The 27,333-nt window shown below is 37.9% G+C and overlaps 1 protein-coding gene across 2 annotated transcripts in view; it reads left to right on the top strand.

Moving 5' to 3' along the window:
• The window catches only part of LOC128872516 (uncharacterized), a 219,769-nt gene that overhangs the window by 91,908 nt on the left and 100,528 nt on the right, over positions 1-27,333 (top strand). Inside the window, exon 1 of one of the 2 annotated variants that reach the window (XM_054115308.1) lies at positions 26,714-26,998. The exons of the other annotated variant lie outside the window; for it this stretch is intronic. Within the exon in view, the coding sequence (XP_053971283.1) occupies positions 26,908-26,998 (91 nt within the window). The 5' untranslated portion in view covers positions 26,714-26,907. Of the gene's footprint in view, positions 1-26,713; positions 26,999-27,333 lie in introns of those variants that run through there. 2 annotated transcript variants of the gene reach the window in all.

Here is a 27,333-nt window from a genome sequence, read left to right on the forward strand (position 1 = left end):
ATTGTCGCCTCCCAGTCGCCACTCGAGTTGCCATGTAAAACCTAGCAGCGATCGAGTGTCGCCCCTCGAGTGCAAATGGTTAATTCATTATTTTTCTGAATGCTATACGCAAGACGAAGACTGTAATTTTAATTTGTCACTTTAACGTCGAATTGCATGAAATTTTATGACGTCCAACTTGAGAATGGCGCTCGACCCCTGCGCCGTAAATTTCTCTTTTGCGATACCATAAATTCGTAGCGTTCTAAAATCAATGTGCGTTTTCCTTCCCGCTGACAGTTTCAACATTGCCATAAATCATTCCGCGTTGTGGTAGTCACATCACGAAGTTCAGCAATGAATCAAAACCGTTCTGTCCGAAACTGCTATTCTGGAATAACTGCTATAGAGCGGAGAGCTTGAAGAATCCCCGAAGGAGAATGATTCGCTACACATCACTCACAAACCTAACGTATTAATCTGCACCAAGCCGAGTCCCTTGAAATTTCGAAACGTAGACCACCGAGACTTCGTCTAATCGATAAAGTCTGATCGATTGAGTCATCGTTCGTTGTTTGTAAATATTACTTAAACATACAATATAAACAATCGGAGTTGAGAATTGTTCGTAAAGGAATTTTTATTTCTATTATATTCCAAACATAAATGCTAAAGAAGAAACTATTATTTTCGAATGTTCTTCTTATTAACTTGAAATTTCTTATTACACCTTCTTCGTACGTATCGCTAGTTTACACTTGATATATTTAAAAAAATCTAAAACTTCGCAAAGAACTCGGCCTTGTAGAACAATTCTAAGAATAAAACCATTCCTCCAAGTAACTCTGATTTTTGTACATTTCTTTTAGTAGTTCTGAAGCTCGAAGAGGCTCTGAAAAAAATCTCATAGTTTCTGATACTCTATATTTAAAAAATTTGACATTTCAACGCAATAAGTAAACTCTACGGAGAGAGTGATCCGTTGGCTGGTGTTTAGACTTGGGAGCCTTTTCCTCTCTGCATGACGCATCTCTGAATAGGTCCTTTCAGTTTCGAATAGTACAATGCCGAATTCGGAGACAATTGGTACGTTCAGTCAAACCAGTGTGATAACTCAAACAGATAAACCGAATTATCCCCGTGAAATCGCAATGTGCGCGTACATGCATTTCTGCTGCGATATACGATACTTGCGCGTCGCTTCTTGTCGCTCGCACTCGGCGTCAATCGAGTGAATATAATTGGCAGAATACGTTCCGCGACGTGTACTTTATGACGTTTTTCTTTTTTTTTTGTTTATACAAATCCTGTCTCGAACGTCGTTCTGGAATTTACGAGCGATATTAATTGCTGTCTGCTCGATAGTACGGGGCGAGTTCAGCAATTGGGCCAGACGAGGTTTGTTCTAACCGAAGCGGAGGTAAACAAATCTCGTGCGAGGAAACTTTATATGGTTCACTGACGTTTATTATCCCGTGACGCAATGTTCTTAGTGATCGATACATTGTGCGCACTTTTTTAAGAAACGGATCTACGATTGTACATACGTACAGAAAGGTATCAGTTTGCCCCTGAATGTCGAACGATTCGATAAAAAATGAAACGACGTTGTGTACTCAATTTCCGGATGAATATTTCGTTGAAGAAATAATTGGAAGGATAACGGACTTAATCCATTGCAGGGAGAATGGATAGAAGGTTTCCAGAGTGGATCCATCGGTCATTCTTGAAGGCAGGGGCTTTCAGATCGGTACGGCGAATGCGCTTTACGCTTCTTAAGCTCGACCCTAAATCCCGATTAACGAGAACTCAATCTTTTACCGTGACCGTTCTTGCGAAAACATAGAGCCGCGGATGAAAACTATAATTCCCGCGGTTTATTGACTTTTAATAAGTACGCAGGACTGTCTTTACGATGATAACTGCCGGAAACGTGTTCTCTGATTTGTCCTTGGCAAACAGAACGACGTTTCGCAAATCTCGGTTTCATTATTCGTACCTCGGAAAAATATTGCTTCGCGATTTCCCGCGGGCTAACCGCTGTCTGGGTTGAAATCCGCGAATTGAAATTCAAAGAATGCTCCGTTCACGGAGCGAAATATTCCTGAATTTCGATACGAGCATTTTCGTCGAGTCGTTTTTGAAAGAAGAGTCTCAATTCCCTTCGTCGAATTACATCGGATATTTACAATTAGTTGCATTGAATTCCACTTTCAAGAAGGTAGTCTTGATGTGTTTCATGTCAGGATTCAAGACACAACTTTACTATACAATAAGAAGCAGAAAACTTGCCGCCATTCGAGTAACAAATGTTAAGTGGCGCGCAAGCTGGATGCGCAGAAGTTAGCGCGACTAACTTGCGCACCACACAATGTCCGTTTTTCATCTGGCGGTATTGGTGGATCCGAGAATCGTGGGTTCGAATCTCTCGTGGCTTAATTATTATTTTTCGTTTAGACTCCTACGAATAAATCAATAATATATTGGTAATCGTAACTTTGACATTGTTTAATAATGTAAAATATATGTTGCGCGAGGTGGATACTTTTATGAGTAACTGTAGTTTGTTTTTCACGTTTAGGAATACATGTAACGCAGTTATCGTTGAAACGCGTATAACGTGGCCGTAACTACAAGCTGAGGTACAAGAGTTTGCGACAAGTGTCGTCGAACAAAGTTGGAGCTCGTCTCTTTGTAGGATCGTCAGTGAAGTTTGCGATCGAAGAACGTCAATCGACTTGAGTTGTCGCGCGGTAACTTTTCCAAACTTCCACGAGAGAAAAAGCTGCGACCACTTGATGCCCGTACCAAAGTGGTTACACACTTTCAGCAAGCTATTATCGAAGAGTCGTCGGCATCGGCGAACGCTTCCAAACCCAAAACCGCGGACACGTTTTCCGTTTCCCTGTGAGTAGCTACTTTGATGTTCTTCTTGTGCGAAATTATTTTCCAAGCAGTCGTTTTGACTCGCAAGGCGATTGAGCTTCGAGACTAGATTCCGTCGAAGCTTTATTCTTGTTACTGTTTAGGTTCGAGTATCCTCGTTTATAGGAGTTTAATACTGGAAGGATTGCAGCAAGGAAAAGGACCTGTGGTCTCTTATAAGTTAGAAGTAATAAGAAATGGGTACAAATGATAATTGATAGTTGATCATCCTGTTTTAAGGATAAGAGATGATACGAAATATAACTACACGAAGGAAAAGATAAAATTGTGTATCGGAACAATTTTGTTCGGTTCGGATAGAAAGTTTCTGTTAAAAGCCTAATCATTTGACTAGACTTCGATTAAAGAAATTCTGTTTCAGCCGATCTGAAGAGATTGCAACAAAATAATTAAAAAGTTTCCTTTGATGGATAAATTATGTTTACATATTCCACGTAACTTCCATATCATTTGAAGTGCAAGGTATTCGTCGAAGAACAAAATAAAATAAACTTCAAAATATTATGTAAGTCGATAGTCTTCCAGATTGCAACGAAATTTGCGCGGAATTTTCTAATAAAATTTATGAAAGCAGCAACAAACATTTCCAATATCAGGTAACCGGTTTCTTTGCTCGTGTTATATCGAACACTATCCATTTATTAACAAAGTTCAATTCCCTCTGGACATTCCTTTTCCTTCTGTGCTACGATCAAAGCAGATTCGCACAACGCTGCACCGAATGCTTCAATAACACAAAACCTATTCACAGAGACCCGTTATTGAAATTTTCGCATTGCCAATGCATAGGGCATGGATCGATTTTATGGCGAAAGAAGCGAGTAAAAAGCAAAATATTGGATGTAGGTCTCAGGCCATTTCCTTCGCTGTAACCTTTTGAAGTCTAGCAACATTGGTAGATGCTGGTAATTACCATTCAGTTATAAACCAAATTATCATAGAGGTCTTGATTCCCTCTGTTAGTCGTTTGTTTTCATACGTTTCCATGAAATGATGAATGCACAAATGAATTAAGCGAGCGCTCGAGATTGAAAATATTTTATCTGTTAATTTATTCATTGTTTAATTCATTATCAAATTCATAAATAATTTTCATGATATCATTGAATAATTAAAACCGTGCAGATTTTCATAAGATTAGCAAATATATAATTCGTGTTTTTCGTTGCATTAAATATCAGGAGAATATCAAGTTATAAAACGGATTCTTCAATTTGGAAATAAAGTGCGAATAAATGAAATAAAATGTCGTTCTTCTTTCAAATAATTAGATACTGTGGTTAACAATCAAGCCGAGAACACGAGACCGAATGGTACATTTTAATAATACTCTCAAATAAAATTCGCACTATTAATATTTATATTGCATCTGAAGATGATTGTTTAAATAAGAAACGTTTATCTACTAATTTTATATTTGGCGTGGACAGCTATTAAATCCCACTTTTATATCTAACATTTTTAAATACATTGACAAGTGTTACATTATCATTACTTTGATTTAAACTATCCAGATACGAATACAACGATTGCCTTTACGAGTATAAAACAGAATCATTAAACTTCACAAGGAGCACTGCGATACGAATTACCGATTCTTCATAAAATTCACATAGGATTCAGAAAGGAATGGATTAAAACCTGCGCTCGATTCGGTAATTTGAAAATAACGGCTGGTTCCAATTTTGGCAGCTCTAGGTCAAAATTGTCGCGGTTTGATTCGTTAAGCTGTGAAAGATCGCAGTCGTGTAAAGTGGGGTAAATCGACAAGGGCGGCTCAGCCGGTCGAACAGAGGGTGGAATACCTTTGGGTAGTTATCTATACAGAGAAACCGCAGCCACGGCCGACCACCTGCTTCAATTACGCTTGTTAAGGGCATATAACCCCCTACGAGCGCGTACCAGCCTTTACTTTCATCTCCGTCGTTTCCCTACGAAAATGTACGCGCGTCACCTGCACACTTCACTGGCGAAAAACAACGCCGTGATACATCTCTCGTGATGGAAGACACGATGTGCGCCCCCTGAAAAAGTGACAGCATAATAATCAGAAGGGGAGTTAATGTAGCGAAGGTATCGTTGGGAGCTAAATTAAATTAACTCTTCCTGAAATTCAATTTTCACACCGAACTTCTAACTTGAACATTTTTATTTTCGAGACCGAGCGTGCTATGAACAAAATGTAAATATAAAAAAGTTTCGTCTCGCCATCCCCTATGAGCTGATATTTTTTACAAATTGATTCAACGAATATATATACATTTCTCTGAGCCCATTTCTCGAGGGCGTATATATATAGTCAAAGGGTTAATGATGGTTATTTTGGAGCAACGAGAAATAAAATAACGCCAAGGACTTCTACCAAAGATGGTTTATTTAACGATCGTGTAATACTTGAAAGAATAGCAGTGAAAAAGCACGAGAACAATCTTTGAAGCTACGCTCACATTTTGTTACAGTAAAAGACGGAAGATGTACACCGCGAGTATAGAGGGCGCGTAACTGTTGTTGCGAGGGAAATATGAAAGCTTATTTCCAACAGTTAACATAAAGAAAGTTATACAAGAAAAACTAATCGGGGGTTCGATTTCGGTCAGTTTCCATTACGGTCACGGTCTATTATTGGTTTTAGACACATTAGGACCAAACCAGGAGGCCGTTCAATTCCTAACATGGAAAAAGTATTTACGAGGCAAAAGTTAGGTGGGAAAGTTCGTATGTCAGTGTTCTTCGTAAACAGTTGGCTTTCTGGAGTATCTTGAAACAACAGGGCACTCGATACGTTCTGGTATCGAAGAGGTTCCCGGAAGCGTGGCTGCTCATGACACGGTCGAATTGGCACGTACAGGCGTGTTTTCCCAGGTGGTTCCGCCCGCTGTATACCTGTAGGGAAGGTTCGGGTGCAACGGGTCGGCGAAACTCCTTAACGCCGTCGAGACAAAAGCAATTAGAGTCGGCTGTCCAGGGAAACTCGAGACGCTGGCCTCGTCCGTCGTTGACTTCAGGCCTGATTCAGGAGCGTAACACGCAGTTTCTCTCTCGTGGCACTTTTGCCGACGAAAGGAAGCTCGTGGCCCTAGACACCGGAGCTCGATAATGTCTCGTAAAGTGAGTGGGTAATTTGATTGTGCCCTAAGATACCGGAACAGGAAGCTTGATGTAGTTTCGAAGGAGTTCCTCTACTCTATCATCCCTTCCTCCTTGGCCCTGTCGTCCTTTCTCCCAGCCTCTTACTCTATCGGACCTGTCACTCACCCTTAACTTTAAATCAACTCTTCCGCACTGATAAACCTTTGTGGCTCTTAAAAATTAACTTTTCGAACAATCGAGATCGTATAGGTCTATCTAGCTAACGAGGAACATTTGCGAACTATCTTTCTACTCCTCCTCTTCTCGGTTTGATTTTTATGGAACTTTGACGGTTTGCAAGGTGGCCAAAAATAAAGAATAGGTATATTTTATTTTTACTCGGGATGATTAAAAGGGATGAAAGCTTCATTGCTTATTTAACCCTTCGACGAGTATCTTTTGGAAATACACACGGTTTATGAGCGAGCTTTGCTTCACAACATAAACAATATTTTATTCCTTATATATATTTGACTGCATACTTTAATATACAAACTAGTAAGAAACTGTATATTTTTATTTTTAAGTATAATAAACCTATATCAAGCACTATGAGTCTGCTAGATCTTTGCGTATTTACTTAGATATGGAAGACATAATTGTTTTTTAACTAGATATGAGTATGAATGCATGGATTTGATTACTCTAAAGTCTGGAAAGCTTAAGAATAGTGGGAAGTAAAATGAACAGTGTATTGTTTGATTTAACAGGCTTATTCGCATTTAGTTCAGCTACAGGAGTTTCTGTCTGACTATCACTGACTCATACTACTTGGCATTGTCGTTGAATGCTCTTGTTATTGTAAGCTGTGAATGAAATCGTTAATTCCAATTGTTCTACGTACAAGACATTACTGCTGTTTAATGTTCACTGTATTTATACAATTCACATCGTTATAATTACAATTTTAATCCTAATAGTAATTTCAATTTAATACGAACATTGAATGTATATTTGTAATGCGGAGGAAAAGTACTTCGTGCGTTTTATATTACAAAAATAAGAATGTATCGCACTATAATTTAGTAAAATAAAAATATTTTATTTCCAACAAGTTATTACAACCGAGATGACGCATCGATATACCCGGTAACCAGCTAGAAATAGCTTCGAATACGAAACCGAAACCTATAACCTCCATACCAGTTCATAAATTCCTGACGCATGACGACACTATTTGTAAAATAGCAGGAGACCAGTCAACGATCGGCTTTATATACCCCATCTGTGCACAGAGAACGCATCTCGTGCATTCCATTTAGGAAACAACGCGAGATGTTTCCTATTCGACTGATCCGCGATACGAAATACCCTAAAATCATAAAAGCTCGACGGTTAGGATCCCGAATCCGAAAAAGCTGAATCGTAGCCGCGGTCCTCTCGGATTCCTTGTTTGCCGCGCCGATAATTCGTATGGCGTGGCTTGCCCTTTGATCCTTTCAACTCTCAGCCATCGATCCAACGGCCGTTTCCATTGGTCGGTACGCGTGCACGTACATTCAATGGTACGTCGAACAGGCGAAAGAACAAGAAGCCCGCGGGGAAAAATAGTGAAATGCCGTTGTTACCCGTCGGGCGAGCGAATAAAGGCAAACGAGTCACTAGGGAAAACTAATTCTTCCGGTCTCAAACGATTTCCCCCTCGAATTCTTCGTAAACACTTAAACGTCGCACGTTCCGAACCATTTCTTATCGGGAAATGAAGTTAATTATCTGCTTTGAACGGCCACTTCCTTCTTTCGTAGACGCCAGTAATTTTAAATACATGCAATAATTAGCGTCGTCCGAGTTGGTGGATAGCAGTGCGAAGGAACAATTATGGAAAGCCCAACGAAAATTTCAGACATACTCGCGAAGCAAGGCTGTTTTTGAGTGAATATTATATTCATAATTATCCGACGTTTATTTTTGTACCATACTATTATTAGAAATCAGCGTTAACTCTTTTTTCTTGGAACAAACATTTTTCAGAAAGTATTTCGTTAATATATGTATGGATATTATTTGCGTCATATAATACTCTACAACTTTGTGAGAGGACGGAGAATCGAAAGTCAATGTCGAGAGTGGTTTGCTTTGCTTCAAAGCTGGTGACAAAAATTGATGGATAAGCTAGGAAGAGGCTGACCATTAGATTTGGATGACCAAGCCCTTCTGGTGGTTGGAGAAAAGAACAAAAGGATGAAGCCTCTAGAATTTCGTTCGTTTTTGTTCTCGATAGCTGTCATTGTTCTAACACAATTTCTTTCTTCATTTCTTTTAATACTAATTTTATATTTTAGGTTTACGTCAAACCTTGATCCACAAATTTAGAAAATCCAGAAATTCGAGTCGCATTCAGTCCCGACTTTGTCGTGGACGTGTAGTTTTTCATAATTACCATCGATAATAAAACGAACAAAACTTTGATAATATCTTATTCGCTACAGAATTCTTCAACAAGTGGAGTAAAAATTGTATGGTTCGGCTGCAAAGAAAAATCACCCCTGAAGAGGTTAATTGCATATTTTATATTGCTCTATGTTTCTAAAACGCGGTATATGTTTTGTATATTATACTGTAAATATTAGGTTGTCCGAAAAGTTTCTTCCGTGACTTGCATTCAGTTATTTCGTGTGGCAGTGTTCGTAGAATTAGACAACCTATTTTCTTGGATGTTAATGCGATAACTGTAATGGAGCAAAATGAATTGTACGCAATTCAATAATGTAACGTTATATGTACATAAAATGTTGCGCATGTATTATTATTTAAGGAAATGGAAGAAACTTTTCGGACAACCTAATACAAATTGAACAGAACACAAACACTAAAGTGAAACGTTTATACGTTTAAATACACGTTTACATCTTGTATGTCTGGCTATTATTTTGTTCAGTAGAATAATAAACATTGTTTCTCTATGCTTCTGAATAATTAAAAAATGAATAAATAAGAAAGATCGGGGACACGTTCAGCGTGAGGCCCCAATTCAGTGGAGGGTAGAAACTGAAATTTCATTAGTCTGATGGTAGATCCACCTTTGCATCGTCCACGTCGTGAAATTACTCGTCGATTTTAGGCGCCACTCGAGTCGATACTGTGACCCGCTTTCGTCGGGCTTACGTGGCGAAGGAAAAGTAATTATCTCTTCGTGCAGAGGGTGGTGGCAACCACGAAGTTCGTAGAACCGCTTATTTGGCAAATAGAGGTCTTATTTGCAAACATAACAGGCTTACTAACTCTGGGAAGACTCGTCAAGTCCCCGCCAACGCCATTCATTTTCAACTATTATTCACAGGTAACTTACAATTAGTCCTTTTGTTCAACTTTCACTTAACATAATTTCGACTATCTCGTATGCGTTTGAGCGATTGAATGACGTTAAGAATTAATAAAAATAAAAAATACTTTGTCTGTTCTTAGATTTCATTGAATATTTTTTTTTTTTTATTAACTGTTTATTTTATTGCGACCGCATTAACAATAGAGTCACTAACGGCCACATATTACACGAGATTAGTGACAGAGAATACAGATAGGATAGTAACTCACTCCATTTTTTGCACAATCAATGAAAATTTCTATTTCTATTATTCTTCCAATTTTACCGTAAGAAAGTTATGCCGGGAAGTAATAAAGTAAACGCGAATGTGGAGTAAAAAGTTAATTAGCGTGGATTTGCTAAAGTGTTCTTTTTTCTGTTCTGTGTTCCTTTGTTCGTTCCATTTTGTGCGCGAGCTCTTACAGAAAGGCGAGGAAAACTTTTGAAAGTTCGAGAGGAAAACTGAAAGAAAATACGGACCATCTGCTCTGTAGACATAACTAGAGAAATGTTCCTCGATCTTTCAAGTTTTTACTTCGTCCTATGCTTTTGACAAGTATTAATGCGAACTTTCTCTGTTGATCGTTGATTTTCCAGCATGCAATGACCGCGAGCATTTTACCAACGTAAGAAATCTATGCAAACAATTAGACTTGAGCTTTCCTTTCATTTATCTATCTATTTATCTACTTATCTATGTCAAAAATCTGTTTCCATAGCAATAAATAACCATTTAGTCATTAAAATCGAATTTTAAGAACGTGTGTGTAGCGTGTACTATTTATTTTAGAATATTCTCTGTACACCAGTGATATTAGAATTTCTAAACGAAATGTTTACTTTAACTATTAGAGCATTTCATTTGATTCATATACGTACAGAAACACAGGCGTATAATTCATATTTATCCATTAAAATCGAATTTTAAGAACGTTTCTGTACTACAGGCAAATTGGGGTGTTATATTTAATCTCTCAAGTATGATCCTGCATTAATTTTGCATTCAAACAGAACTGATCCCGATTTATTCTCTACAGATTGAATTCTATTTTAAAACGATCACGTAAATGTTATAACAGCCAGTTTTTGGATACGTTGCTTCAAGAACAGTCTCTAGAAGAATTAAATTAAGAAGTAGTGGAAGGGAAATATTTGCGAAACACTCTCGTTAGTTTTAGAGAGAACAGAAAAATATGTGGGATGATTTTTTAACGATTTCTCGGTTGGTCAGAGAAACCAAGTAATTATACGTCGGTACGGTGGAAAAAGAGGAAAGAGAAGAAGAGAAAATTGTTGTGCGTTTGTTTCCCGTAACCGAGATTTTATGTTCAATTATTCTTATCACCGCTGCGGTCGAGGAAGACGAGGGTAGTTTGTGAAGGGTGTCAGGAACAAATGGTGGTAGCGTTCTTGAACCTCGTTACAAGTTCGAGTCAGTTAATTTGTTATTTGCTCTCTGCTTCATCCCATGCTTTTATCCACGTGTACGTTCCACCTTTTTTTGCGAGCTCGCCTTGAATTTCGAACGAGATTTAATGAAAATCCCTTTGTTTCGCTTTATTTATCCTCCAGTGTCGTACCGGCGGGAATGAAATTTCAGCACTTTTATTGTTTTTCACGATCCCGGAAGTTATTTCCTTTGTCAATGAAATTTAACGTGTTTCTTACTTTCGTCGAGGCATTTCTTTTTGTACCTATAAATTTGTTTTGTGAGTTTGCAATGTAAATTTGCAAATGGATACAAGAATTAAGAATGCACGATGGTAATGTCGATGGGGTATTTTAAATAAGATCACGGAGAATTATTAATAAATACATACGATATAGTTAGATAATGAAACAAAGTCTTAGCCACAGGACAATTTTTGTGAATACACGATATCTGTGATTAAATTTGTGAATATGTTTGGTCTACTCGTTCCATAAGAGAATGTTTTTACTTCTGCTCAAATTTCTTTTTTTAATAAATTCAAAGAAATTTTTAATTCGACCAACAGTAAAAGGTATTTTTGTTAATCGCGTTACTAAGAAGATTCTTTCGTTTTTCTCAAGTTTTTATTTGTTGGTATTACAAGAAGTTCGCGATTTTGCCACCTATATCCTGTTCAATCAAATGGCACACGCATCAAGGTTGTCAACCATTTGTCATTCGTACAATCGACCATCGCTTGAAGTAGTTACACGCGACGTTGAAGAATATTACGTTTCGTTATTTCTCGGACTCTTCTGCGAAGGCTCCATTGATTCAACGACTTCTTTAAATATAACGAGTCTCGAAAAGAACGTCGGACGCAATTAGCAGTTAATAAATCGAAGCTAATGAAGCTCGAAGAGTAGAACGCTTCCAGTAAAGTGTTTCCCCGACATCTTTTTCTCGTATTTCAATGGATCTTCGAGCGGAAAGTGTTACCATCTCGAATAAAGATTTAATTAAATTCAATCAATCTAATAGTAATTTTCTTCTTCGGTAAAATTCAATATTCGGTCTAATAGTAATTTTTGCTTCGTAGGAGAAGGTAATTTATATAAATTATTTCAGAAAGATCGAAAGAATTGTACTTCTTACACGCGATACTTGCTTTCGATGCGATAAAAGAGTGGTAATTAAATGTAACGGAACTTTTAGAGTGGGATGTAGCTCCATTGAAGCTCGTGAAGATCGAACAGAAGATTTTTAAAATTATTACGGACGAGAAATAATCGTTCCAAAGGTTTATTATAATATTTTCACTTTGTAAGTTTTATGCGAAAGATACTTCTTTATGCAAGAATTACATAAAATGTCACTAATTCAATACTGTCTTAAAAATAAAAATTCAAAATTGTTGTGTATACAATAAATCAACATATTTTTTTTTTTTTTTTTTTTTTTTTTTTTTTTTTATTGAACCGAACAACAATCATTAACTTCGTGTGACCATTTCATGCAAAATAATTATTAATACTCACTAATCGAGACGTAACTAGACGTTCTAATTTATGCAACAATATCGTGCTAAAAGGATCGAAACAGTTGCAAGATGATTAAAGAACGATCGTTAAGCAGAAATCTCGTTAAAAGCACTGTTATCACGGACACATATTATGCTGTAGACGTAATGCCGGACGATTCGCTCGAAATATAATCGTATCCTTAATCGCCAGAAAATGAGTGAAAAATGTTTCTGTTAACCGCAGACGTTGGCCGTAGACCGATTAAAACCCTTTCCTTTTAAGGAGAAAATTGGATTACCTGAAGCAGGGAATATCAAGAAAGGTGACGAGATTAAGAAGTCGACGTCAGGAACTGCGAAGGGGTGAAAGTCTGCGACGTAAATCTCGTTTCAAAAGAGTCGCAAATAAATTACACCTTTTACTCACCGTGAATTTCATTGTAGTTTAATCTTTCTTTGAACATCTTTCAAAATCCACCGAGTCGGTCGTCTCTCTCCAAGTCTACAGCGCTGGTCCATCTATTTACGTGCCACTCGTTTTATAAGGGTATCGTACTTTACATAATCAGTAATGATTGTCCTTCATTGAATATCGATGACCAAAACTACACATACACGTAAGTATATGTACTTCTGAAATTAGTTTAATCTTGTTTTGGCTGATTTTTGCACAGGTAATCAAATGTTACCACGAAGATAATTTTTTTTCGGTCACTGTATTCAATTCGATATTAATTAATTTTATTTAGTTTAAAAAACACATGATCATGATGCATAATGATTGATAATTGGTAATCGTTAATTAATATGATCGGTACGAATAAAATGATCGATTTCATATTGTTGGTATAATTGATGTGATTTGTGTGATTACTGGTATTGATGATGGTTTGATTTATTATTTGTTATGAACTCATAACGTTCATAAATATTCTGCACAATGTATTAATTTCATATTCATTATCTGTATCTAATTATTTCATTATTTGTATCTAATTTGTATCTAATCTTTATAAAATGTTCATAACAAAATAAAGGAATTTGGCCGTGGAATGAATCCTCTGTGCGAATCGAGAGTGTATGTATAACCATTTCAGAGTTGAAAAGTTTGATGAAAGACGGGACATATTTCAAAACTTTTTTTGCCCGCACTGGATTGCTCTTAAACGAGATATTAACATCATTCGTGAAACATTCTTTGCCCTATCATATCAATTGCGAGCGCGTAAAGAGGGATTAAACGCGGCTCCGTCGAAGGGATTTTCCTCGTGTGACGTGAATTAGTGCCGGAGGAGTTCGAAGGCTAAGCGGTTGATGATTTAGCGGGAAGAAAGAACACCTAAAGTTCAATTCCTTTACGGAACGTTTTGCTCCGAGCATTGCTCGTTACGTACTGGAATTATTTTTTTAGCTGCCTCTTAATTACTAAAGTTAACGATGTCAACGAAGAAGCTATTTCCTTTTGGACATAATATTATTTTCCCTTTTGCTTTGAAGTATTATTCACCAGAAAATTTATAACTAGATTATCTAACTTATACAAAATCTTTAAAATCTTCGCGAAGTATCTACAAAAATTGAATCTACATAGAAATGTATTTTACTTTCAATTCTTTTCAATAAACGAATAGTAAAAATCATTTGTACATCAGCTATTTTCGATCGAAGTAAAGCCAATGTTCATTTATAAGCTCGATTTCTAGTACTGATTTCAGTAGAAATTCTACCCGTGCGCATCGGAAATATTAATGTTTATTTATCTTTCAAGCATAACAAAGGAGTCCATTTGAAACGCTCCGAAAACAGGTGAAATTACTCGCCGTGTGCATTGCGGGGGGATACAAACAGCGTTCGAAATTTCTGGTGTGCATTACCACTTAACCGTAGAGGCGCGAGTTTGAGAACGGCTCCTTTACACGTTCGGGAATTAATATTTACCGTGATATTACCAAAGCAGCATTTTCACTGTTCGCAGTTCGATCGTTAACTCTTATTCGGGCTTAAGGTTACTTAGCGCTCTGCTCTCTCGGTCTCCGCGCTAATAATTCACGAATTTTGTGTTTCGCGGCTTCCGAACCAAATTACTAGAACAAACTTTCCCGCGTAAACTCTTTTATGCCGCGTATTTTACTTTTCTCGCTTCAATAAATTCAAACAAATGCCTGTTTGTTTTAGGCTACGGTTACTATGGTTGCGAATTCGGACGAAAATGTGTTCGGACGAAAAAATCAAACTTGTTTGAATGCTCAACTAGTTCTGACGCCGTCGTGAATGTTCTGACATGTTTATCGTTGCTAGTGTAAACACTCTCATAGAAAAATAGGCGTTTGTTTGTTCGGACGAATTCGTCAGAACTCGCATCCATAGTAACCGTAGCCTTAGATGAATTATTCGTTTCGATCAGACAGTTATTCATTTACGTTATTGTGAGATAAATGTTAAATTTTATGTAGTATTTATAATCTTTTTATTTCGTTTTTGTTTCATATCATATTAAATTGAAATTTTCGAAATTGCTGAAAAATTAAACAATTTTAAACGTGCGTCGGATAAAAAATCTGAGTGCATCAAGCTGTCTAAACGAGGGATGTAACCCTAATAGACAGCTCGCATCAATGAAAAAGTGACTGGAAACGCCATTTTTAGACCCTTTTTCCATAATTTATCACATTTACCAACTTTAGTGAGGATTATGCATAATCTTCAGTTTATTTTACGCAGAGTAAGCTAGAATGTACAGAAACTCAAAAAAAGTCGAGAAGAACGCGTTTGGAAAAGAAAATACGGAAATCAGAACGTTCAAGGCAGTGATGAATTGATTTAAATTACCTATCGGTTAATCACCGATCCCAGCACCATATAGCAATCCTGTTTCTTGTTTATATCCTTCGTCTTAAGCTTGCAACTCTTCTTTTTTAGTTTAAACCTCTTCCTTCTTCTCCTCCTCCCACCCTTAAATAAATTTGTACGTTTCGCATATTTCTCCTGTATACATTCATACGTATATTTCACGAATAAATATAACGTATATTCTCTTTGCACAAAGGTCAGCACTCCAATTATTAATGCTTGCAATTAACTCAAAGAAGTTAGTCGAGCATTAGCCAGCAGATTGCTGCCGTTCCATTACTGCAATCAGCCCTTTTTTTTTTTTTCACCGGGGAAGAAGTTCCTTTCCTCGCGTATCGAAGAATCCATTAAGAACAAAGACCGCAGACTGCGCAACAATTTCCTTCGTTCAACAAGCTCAGCTTTATTGACAACGCAAAAAGGTCGCCAGCAGCTTAATCGTCGTCGACGCTTCCATGGCAAAAACGAGTTTTTAAGACAAACTCTTTTACGTCCCATTCGTTTCGCCGTTCCCACCGTGTAGAAACTTGGGGATTTTCTTTCGCGGCGGAACGCGCCTCTTAATAGGACGTACTTAACAAGCTGCCATTTAAATAATTGCAAGCTGGCAAAAACCGTGAACGTTTCCTTCGATTTTTAGCCCTCGCTCGAAGCTTTTACATGTGATTAATTCTCTGAAGAGTCTCGGAGGAGCAACCGCGGTCGTTGACCGTCGACGATGGGCAAACTTCTTATCTAGATACAAATCTCAAATGACGAATGAAAGGTGAACTACTTTCGATCGGGCTGTTTGTTAATGAAAATAACGATCTAAATTGTGGAGAGAGATTGCAAAGTGTTTTCCCAAACTAATGTTTTTTAATAACAAACTAATTCCGATGTTGTCGCGGTAAACATTATCAGTTTTCACCTGTTTAATTGTAGTAATATGCACTTTCATTAAAAAAAAAAAAAAAAAAAAAAAAAAAATCAATTCATAGAATTTGTGATTTGTTAAAGATAAGATTCCTAAAGCATCTTTTGGAAAATTCTTTGACGATGAAGAAATAATCGTCCACTTTATTATAATTATTATGAATTTTAATGATACAATTGTAAGTGACAGGATTCGAAGAAGCAAACATGGCCAAAGGTTAAAAAGTTAAACTGCGCGATGTAGTGTGGAAGAAAGTGACAGAATAGTATATTTCTCGTCGCTTACACAATATTCTACTACGATCATATTTTATGATAAAACAGTTGAGAGAGACTGGTGGACCGCTTGAAGCAATTTTCACGTCGTAAATTATGTCAGACACGACCTGTTTATCATAACGCCAACTTACCTATTTCAGATACGACGAGTGCAGCCGTGAAGGTTTGTATAAAGAGACGGCAGATGGAGCACTGCTTCGCTAGCCAAACAAACAGTACAGTGTCAATTTTGTAGCGTATCCAATTTCACTTTATTTCTTCAAGAATATTTCGTTACGTACCACGACCGGTCAAATTGCCGTTTTCAAACTTTGGTATATATTTCTTCTACGCAATATATGAATTATATACAATTGTTTCATGCATTCTTCCATTTCCATTCCACGTAAAATACTTTTGCATTTAATTTGATAAAAGTGTCGTTAAGACTATCCACCTGTTCCGCCACGGTAGAAATAGTTATAAATGAACGGCGGTTAGTTTAGCGCTAGAAAAGATTCGAAAAAGTACAATTTTTTTCACTGTGGACTATGGTATCGTTATATCATCAGACGATCAAAGGTGTACGAAATCAGTATTTCCACGTGATCGGCAGAAACACGAGGATTCAAAATATTTCACAGATTATTTGGCAGACCGTGAAGATAATTCCGTAACAATAGATTCATAGAGCCAACGGATGGAGCTAGTGATGAGAGCAATCCAATGGCATGTCCATTGACGATGCGTATCAGCTCTCAAGTATCGTGTTTTGGTATCAAACGGGTATTGAAGTAAACCACATCCAGTTTGATAAGGCAGATCTATTGACGTTTCTCGGACTACCAATACAACAGGAAGTATTATTGAAGTATCAACAAGATAACGACAAAGGTAGATTTTTGTTCAGCTTAAAGCGACCAAAAGCTCTTGCTAGTGCGGATATCCGTTTTTGTTCCTGGCGGGAGGTAGTTTATTTATATCTGTCTCTTTGTATTTATTTATCTATCTTTTCTGATGGTATGTGGTATTGCATTGTGTCGTATTGTTTTTTACAAATCCAAGCCTTGCGGTCTCGTGCTTATCCATCAGACCTGAAGCTTCAGCCATTTGGACTCGTACGATATGAGGATTTAATTTAAGAGCTCTCAGAATCGTGGTCCTGTGTCTCGGTTGTTAAAACTTGTTCTAAATTCTATTACATGTCTTGGTTGAATTCGACCCGACAGCAAAAAAACATGCGAACGACATAAAATAAATAGCATTCCACGTCAGGGGATGATTCTTTGCGGGAAAGTGCATCGAAAATGAAGAATGATATTTTTTCATAGGAAGCTTCGTTTTCGTAAAAATAAATCTAAAGGTTTGGCTAACCATGTCTGACCACGATTGGCCAGTTCTACTAATTCTGGCATCGTCTAATGTACCATACCTCTTCTATGTAAACTGAAATTTTTTAAATGATTATAACTAAGGGGTCGCAACGTTAGTATTCCACGCGGTTGAAACTTGCGGGCTACCTCTAGTACATTACACACTTGCTTGCACATTTTGAAACAAGATAGCTTCGATTGCGAATGGTTAAATCGAACAAGCAAAGTCGCTATTTATGTTCCCAAACGGCGCGATAATTACCGAGAGACGAATGACCAGTTGCGCGAAAAAAAAAAGGAAAAAAAAAAGAAAAAAGTTCTGGCGTCGCAACGCAGCAAACATGGCGAGAACATTCCGGCTATCTTTTATCGGAACGAGAAATAAGGACGGCAGCCGCGATTATTGTTTCGCCTTCGCGTGCAATTAATTTTCAGCGACATTTTTAGTAGCGACCGCCGATTCTACGTGCTGTTGGGCTAATCGATTCTAAAACGCGATTTCCAGAGGCGATACGTGTCCGGCGTATAAAGAGAACGGGAAAAGCTACGCACGCGTGCGGGCGCAATTTAATCGTACGAACGTTTCGCGAAGAAAACAAATTAGACATTCGGTTTTATGGACGTACGCTGCCTTCCGAGAAATACGAGAGAATTCCCGTGAAAAATAAAGAATGCGAGCAGCGCCAAAGGCTGACACGTTGTTAATGAAAAATAATTAGAGCGTGTACTCGTTGCAAGCACTTCATGACTCAACGTTTTCCACCTTAGTCTTATGGTCACCTTCGGAGTGGAAGGGTTAATATCGATAATTATTGTCACCCTTGACGAAAGATAGCGACTTCTGATCTTTCTCAATAATTTTTCGAAGTCGGGTAAAATCTATCGATATCGTTAGCCGCGTTCATAGGCTGACGCAATTATTAATTGAAACAGAGCACGAGCGATAACATGAAGAGATATTTTTTGATGAAAATACACATACCTAGACGAGAGTGACGAAGAATAAAAGGACAGCAAGAGGAAATGTATGAGTAGTTCATGCTCGGCTCCTCTGAGAGTCCTCGTCGTTCTACATTTTCCTCTTTGAACTAAATTCTTTGTTAATTATACGGTCGACTGCTTCGTCGTTAAATGCAAACCTCGAATTGCACCGAACTCCTCCATCCGAATTCATTTGTTCAAATCCTGTCACATGTTCTATCCAACCGAAACGCAAGTGAGAAATTCTCTATTTTTAACGAGCACGGTGTGGAGAGATCAAAGACTATCTTTAAAATTTAACTGGAGTAATTCTGATCGTTCGGTCGGGCAGGCTGTTGTAAAATGTATTACACGACGTACATACATACGTACATACATACATACATACATACATACATACGTACATACACTACTCCGTGTATCGTTCTTGAATCATAAATTATTGTAGGTTTAATTTTCGCGTAGATTACAGCGGACGAGAAAGGATAAGAACCAGAAGTGCATTTTCTTGTTTAATAATCTTCCTTCGGAAGAGCTATGGTTTTAAATTTAAATCCTCGTTAAAGGTTAAATGCGCGTCGCTTTCTCGATGTGATGCACAGGACTTCTCAAATATCATCAACAATTTAAGGTGGTCCTTTCGCAACCGTGCTAGTCAAATCAAAACTCAAATATAGGAAGTATTGATAACGATATATTTTCTGTAATAGAATTTTTAAATTGATTTTTTAATTTTTAATAAATTTTGATTTTTAATTTTTTTAATAAAAGAAAAGTATTAATCGATACAATTACAGTTGCAATTAGTTTTTAAATATTATTTTATCCAACGTAGTACCTGTGGACGCTACACGGAGAAGAGAAATTGTTTCGTAGAACATGAATTTGTATGGTTTTTGTATCGCGTCTCATACTATTGTCGTGCAATGTACTTTTTCCCAGCTGTGAAATGTACTTACGTAGCAACGCCTCGCACGGATGAAGAATGAAACAGACACATTGATCCTTCGGTACAATATACATACAACCGTCTACACGTCGCAAATGAAATACCTATTAGCTGAGGCAATGAGTACAGGTTATGGGATCAATATCCACTTTCGAGGCGAGGCATAAGATCATTCTTCACCGAAGCAGGAACAAGTTGGTAAATTAACACGTCGAATCCCCTCACACGGGGTGCCGTGTGGCCGATGGAACTTCCGATCGGTCCAGAACTGTGTACAATCCGCAACGAGTTTCCACGCGGCAAACTTTCTTGCTGGCATCGCCTCCAACGTCGATACTGGGGGCGAGAAAGGAAGTGAAATAGAACAGGGAATACAGGATAATCGATGAATCGTGGCTAGGATTCAACGTTTACAATTAAGACGCGTTCGTTGGTTTAGAAATCGCGGTTGTTTTATTCCTTGTAGCGTTCATACATCCGGATAAAGCGATTTACAGAGATCATTTAGAGATCCAACATGATTACTGAACAATCTACTCACGTTGAATAAAACATTTCAGTGTTAATAGATTATGCGTGAGATTAATTCTATACAGTAAAGTCGATTATCCAAATTAATGGGGCACATCGTAACGGTTTGAAAATATACGCACTTCCTAGAATTTGTTCAAACATGAAATTCAAATAAATAAGTTCATTGCTTATTACAGTTAATCATATACATATCGAAGAATATCAACAAATTAATTCGCAATCCAGTTTACTCACACATGTTCACTATGTTACTCGTCGAAATTTACATCGCAGATTAGACTGAACTCAAGAACTCAAATATGCGTAGTTAGAAACTAGAAGCTTTTGTCTAGTGCCACACGTAGGAAACAATTGATATCTCAATAGATATCAAAGTAATAGATCACTAAGAAAAAGAATTGAAATTTTACAAAAAACTGGAAAACATTTTGATACAAAAAAAAAGAAGAAGTTGGTTATTAACCAAACAAAAATTTACGTTCGACGATGGTCACTAGTTTTGTGTACAATAAGCATCCTCATTTATATCTATCGGATTTATAGTTTTCTTGTTTCGCTGTCCATCGTAAAATCATAACTCTTGGTTCGATAAACGGATTTCAATGATCGAAACGGGAAACTGCGTGTCGTTAGATGAAGAATATCTAAAAAAATATAAAACTGTTGAAAGAGTTTATTTTCAGTTCTTTTTGTTTGCGAAAAAACATACAAAAAGCTGACTAATTTTCCAAAATTCGTAACTGTTCGAAAAAACGAATTTTTTTCGAGATATTATCATGAAGCATTACATATACATACACCCTTGAAACAATCAAAGAGAGTATCACGATACAGCCACCGAAACTTACAATGCAAAGTATTTTCCATAATGATATTGTTCTCACTGGTAGTATAGGTGTTAGTAAACATATATCCATCGCGTAAATTCCACCTACACGCTCCACGGTTTCATCCAGTTCGTGCAGGTAGTTGTAATCGTATTCATATGTATCCGATTTGGAAGTGTTCGTTGTATAAGTGGTAGTAGTAATTCATAGTATCGCGTAAGATAGGAAACGTGATCCTTCGTAACACATCCAAACTAAAGAAAATCGTTATATAATCATTAAAGGTGGATGGTTCGTGAACCCTTAAAAGGTACTCGTGCATGTTCTCGAGCTTGTCTGGATACCAAGTGACAGCATGTCGAGGGTTAGGCGTTCGCGAATATTTGTCCGTAAACGGATTGTATCGATGCTCGACGATCGCAAGCTCGTGACCTGATTCGTCAGCGGGTAGAATTTCCAGAACTTCTACTCGAAGAATTTTCTTATCCCACAGATGTCGAAGGAAGTCTCGTATCTTGGGGTTACTTTCATCTCCCACGAGTAAGAACAAAAACTTGGACGCCGAAGATCTCTGGCAACTGATGCACAAATCGTCAATAATTTTCCTCCACGACTCGTATTGCAACGTATTGCTCGAACTGTTGATATAAATGATGAGAGTGTCGGACGTAGTCAGAGACATCGTTGGGTCTCCTGCTTGCGACACTTCGATGAATTGCGTTGGTATTAAACGGGACGAGATTTCGGAAACGGTAGAAATTACACGCATGGTTGTGTCATCTCTGCTGTGGTCTCCAATCGGTACTAGTGTGTCACGAAAATTGGACGACCGCACGATGTCACGAATGATGCCTTGCAGTTGGTGTTCCTCCGCAAGATTTAACATGAATTCGTATCGTCCGGATGGAACGACGGACATAATAATAGAGATCAATATTAACGTACACTTCGTCTTCATTCGGAATTAAGTTTAAAATGTGCGAACGACTCCGACTCTATGCCGCTTTTACGAAGATGTTATACCTTGAACTTCACACCTAGTCTGAGTCAAGTACAAAATGTTCAGATAACTTCCCGAATCTTTGTCACTTTCACGAATAGTAATTGTTACTCAAAATATCCCAAGAATACTACCACTTCTGTTGACTCTGCGTACTCAATTGATGGAACAGACTTCTCCACTAGCTTGGGTATACGTACGAATCACAATAGAGTAGGCAATTTCATAGAGTACTTGTAAACGTTCTGAAAAACGTGTCGTACGTATGAAATATGCAATTTTATTAATGTACAAAGCATGTTGCTACCCATCTGTGAATTGAAAAAGAATATATCAATAAATAAAAATCTATCGCCATTAGGATAAATAGCTTGTAAATACGCGGATGTTTTACCAGAAACACGTGCACTTACAATAAGTATATGCACCGATATTTTAACCCTTTCGCTACGGCTGTCTACTCCGTCGGAGTATTCTTCGATGCAAAGATTGTAAGATTTTCTTCTTACTGTTTCGCGTGGAACGAGTAGGAAACAAGTTAAGAGTGAAAATCACGCTTTCGTTCGAGTCGAGTTCTTCTTCTTACGGCATTTCGAGGAGGAAATTAAGGAGCACGTCCTGACACGTTTGTCTTCGTTCAGAGCTAATGTTTCATTTGCATTTCGCACAAAGGCAGGTACTGGATCGCAAACTTAATTCTGTACCACTGGTTGCTATTCATTAGAAAATAAAGAAACGAAGTTTACCTGTTTTAGCTCACGCGCTTTTATCGTTGTAATACTCATATATCAACAATATTATTTCAAATTATTTAATACTTCATAAAATTTGAAGGAAATATCTCTAGCACTTTTCACTTCTGAATTTCATTTTTCAGATACATAATTGCGAGTGTAATTAGACGAGTACAGTCCGTATACTTGTCACTGATTAATTCATCAGTAGAAAGGTCAACCACGATTATTTTCTGACACGTATAAACGCAAGAACATTCGTACCTATAAATTGATAACGTGAGTCTCTACTCTTAAGTTACAATGATTATTATTGCACTATCCCAAATGTTGACAGTTACCAAGCCAAAGAAGGATGAACCGAATCAGTATCACCGCAAATAAACTTTAATCGAACTTGATGGAAGAAAATAGTAGTAAATTCTACTCCAAGCGCAAACCACATTAGATGTTTCTGGAATGAAAGCTATAAAGTCGCAACATATGTGTAACGTTGCGTGACGCAAACATTGCGGCGCCGAGCTAATATAAACTTTACTACTTGCAGAAAGCGTAGATCCGACAAAGAATGACTCATACTACTAGCGCCGTCCATAAAATCTTCAACGCGCCCAGCGCCCAAATGATTAAAACATGAATTTAATCTCGTTGGTTTCTTTTTCACATAGAAACTAGTCTGCAGTCGTATTTCCGTAAAACAAGTTCATTACATCCGGTAATAAAACTCGATTCTGCTACTGTTATTATTATTACCATCGTTATTTTTCGCTCCTTGATAAAAGTAAAACTTGAAATACAAGAGATTTTTTTCATTTTCTTCTTGGCGAATTTCAAATGAACCATCTTGTCTATCGTCTTAATATAAAAGTCAAAAATGTTAAAAATGTCATTTTAAGAAGTGACCGTATCTTTAAATTTCGATCAACCAGAAAAGCAATTGCACTTAACAATAAATTTATTTAATGTCCTTTATTATTATTTTTGAATGTTTTACATAACCATTAGGCTATATTATTTGAAGAGAATATCGAAGAATAGCCTAGTTATCCTTAATCAAATTTATGCTGTTGTATTCATGAATTCATTTATATTCGTTTGTATCGTCGTATAATAAGTCGAACCAGTTAATCGAACATTTTTATGATTCAGCGCATGAAAAAGAACGCAAATTTAAATATTATTTTCCAGGCTCATTTTCCGATACGCCCAGTCCCGTTTCCACTGCGGTATATTCGAGTGCACTTCGAGTCTCCCTTTTCAGATTCCGTGGAATCGATGCATCGTGTGTTTTCATTGACGTAGCATTTCCGGTTCATCAGCTTTCGACCTAGAAAAAATTTCCATGGGCACACGTTCTCCGCATTTGGCAAAATCGAGTCAATGTAGTTTGCTCGTGGCTACTTTTCAACTGAAATCTACTATCGAATGAATCTTTTGAAATATTTGGACAAAAATCACAAATAATCATACCTACTGCATAAAGATTGATCGATATTTTAAAGAATCCATAGTGTAAATATGTATTTATTGATAAATCGATGCAAGTATATTTATATATCATTTTCATCAACTTTTGTGAGGTATGCTTAACTCATTCACTGTCAAATTTAATAACACTAACTTACTCATAACGAAACAGTGACTTATCACACTAATTTGGTCCGCCCGGTACAGTAATCAATTAAATTTGGTCTACGATATATTATTATGTCATAATTAAGTTTTTGAGAAACGCAAGTGTATCGATGTACAATTAAATTCACGAAAAGAAGTTTGTCCTTTCGTAAGTAATCATATTTAATTTGGATGGGACGTTATTTATATTTCAGTATAAAGGAGCTATCGAAATGTATTCCCAACAGAACGAATATTCTTCGAGTTACCGTTACTTGAATTTAAGAAAATGTGTATAATTTTTTCAAATGCAATGCGATTGCTTGGGACATCACATAATTCTTATCGTCTTTTCGGCAGACAAGGATCCCTTCCCGCGTCATTGTGCATTTTTCATTCGAGAGAAATAGACTCATTTCATATCGAACACACCGCTGTATCTCTTCCCTTCGTGTTTATGTAGGACGGAGAAGATATGGCTTCGTGACTGGCTTCGATACATAATAGACATAGTGAAGTGCACCTTCGAGAGCAATGCTCTAGATTCGAATTCGTGACGGATCTTCGAAACACTTGCTTCCGGACGGATGGCGAGCCCCGTGATAAAGATTTGCAATTCCGTCTGGCACCGTCGCGGGCCATCGTTCTTCCCATTCCGACACCTCTTTCGCGCCCAAAGCCTGCGTCGAATTTGAAATTTGTCGGACCCTGAGCCACGATGGCGAAGTTTCGTTACTGGCAGGATCTCTTGTCTTCTCTTTTTCACCTTTCTCGCTATTATGCACAGTCACCAGGCGGACTTTTGTCGTCTGGAATTAGGTGTTGTTGAATGAAAAGCGTCGCTATGAGTGCAATTGTCTGTTTAATTGTCCAAGTGTTCCCTTAATTTCGAGGGCAAGTAACTACGTTTCACGCGACGGGTTTTAATGACTTAATACGATGCTGGGATAATAAGCAGAATTCATTTGTGTACTATAATTGTCTGGTGTTGCGCTAGTCGCGATATATTACTTTGGAAATTCGTGTCGGTCGAACAATGGACGTTTTTGGCGAAGCAGTGTAGTCGTCCTTTAACTCTTCGAGGTACACGATTGTAAAAGAAAACGAAAATTCAAGCTGCATAGAAGAACAGTGTCAACAACTTTTCTTTTCCTTTGGTTATTAATGCCTAGACCAATGCGCGTCAATTCAGCCAATTTCAATTTGCCCATCTTTTTACAGGTACCAACAGAAAGAGGAAAAATGGGGCTATAAACTCATTTTTTTCAGATTTTTAAATACATGCCTGGTATAAAATCAAGACATTGTTAAAAAAAAAAAAATAAAAAAATAAAATGGTTCAAAAAGCTTCTTTTTGTTGTGAAATAATTTTTATTTGATACTCCCGTGTCTTCGCTATAAGCACGTAAAAGGTCATTTTCGTCCGTTGTCTAGTTCAATAGTTATATTTTTGTGAAGAAAGGTAGCACAAAACTTTGAACAGCTGTAAAATCGACACTTTTCAAAATTGTTCAAAATCCTTTGAGATACGTTCAAATATCACTAAACACTACGCATATCCAAATTTCGTCAAAATCTGAGATGTTACTCCAAAAATTGTCCGAGTTGGCACGGAATGACCCAATTACAAAAGTCAAACTTTTTGTCATTTATTTTTGCAACATGTCTTTCTTTTATCGAACACTCGATTCGTTCGTTTCTTCTTTAAAGTTCGATAAGAAATTACAAAAATCGAGTGTTCGATAAGAAAAAGACAACGTGCAAAAATAAACGAGAAAAAACATTAATTTTTGTAATTTCTTATTAAACTTGACAGTGAATGAGTTAAGCATAAACGAAGAAACGAAGTACCTCACGATATATTTAATACATTCTCACATTTTACGTACGTATACGTATACGCGGATATTTCGACATGTTTTAAGCGCACAACCATTCGTAAACAACCCGACAACGTGTCGCCCCTTATTTACCACTCGTCGTTGAACGAGAAATCTCCGAACCCAGATTTGCGATCGCCAGCGCGTATCGAGCGGGTCGCGGCGACGATGAAAGGGGGTAAAGACACGGACGAAGAATAATACGATTCCATTAAACGGTAACGCTCGCAACGTCGCGAGTATTTTCCCAACGCTAAAGCGCGCAGCGTGCTCGAAACGCGGCCGCACGGACACACCCTGTACCACGATACGCTCGTAAAACCAGCCTGTATCGTTTCGCTCATTAACTCGCCTCAACAATGACCGTGGGTGTCGCCGTAGTACGTTGAGACCCTTTCAACTCTAGCCTATCCACACCCTTCTAGTAGTGGTAGTGCGCATACGCGGCGACCACCGAGTGAGGCGGTTCGCGCGTAAAATCGCGCTGAGCCAGCGGCAGTCAGTCGCGCGTAATACAGCGCGGGGTGCGGTTCGTTCTGTTAATCGTCCGAGACTCTGCGTCGGTGGTACTTTCTATCCTAATCTTCGGCTCCCTTGTGCGTCGATTCGATCATCGTCTCTCACCCTCGGCGGCGACCAACGCGGTCGTTGCGTCCTCAGCTTTCACTATGGGGCGCGCGTGACAGTAACGTTAACCAGGAATGTGTTTCACGGGGGAGCTCTACGCCTTCCTGCTACTGGCACTGACACTGTGCCAGGGCCCTGGCCACGTTCAAGCGAGAAACGACAACTGTGAGTAATCTGCCGTTGTCGGTACACCGATTCCTTTCTACCCCTGTCAACTCCCCGTCGTGGAGATCGATTTTCTCTTTTTGTCCGACAAGTGGTTGCGAGATCGATGTCACGAGTGTGTCGTTCCTAGGCTACGCGCGATTGTTGAACGCACGGTGTTTAATCCTGGGGTGTGCCAGGATTCAACGTTTAGGGTGGGCTCATGGATTCGCTGCTAACGGCAACCCACGAACCGTGCTTCGTGGATTTTTTTAGGAATTCCTCGGTGAGGTGTAGGAAAAGACATCCAGAACCTCGGAAAGTAGCAACTTTCTCTTTATTTTTGAGAAACGAAG

Source organism: Hylaeus volcanicus, chromosome 1, assembly GCF_026283585.1.
Source record: "Hylaeus volcanicus isolate JK05 chromosome 1, UHH_iyHylVolc1.0_haploid, whole genome shotgun sequence".
NCBI classification, from domain to species: domain Eukaryota; kingdom Metazoa; phylum Arthropoda; class Insecta; order Hymenoptera; family Colletidae; genus Hylaeus; species Hylaeus volcanicus.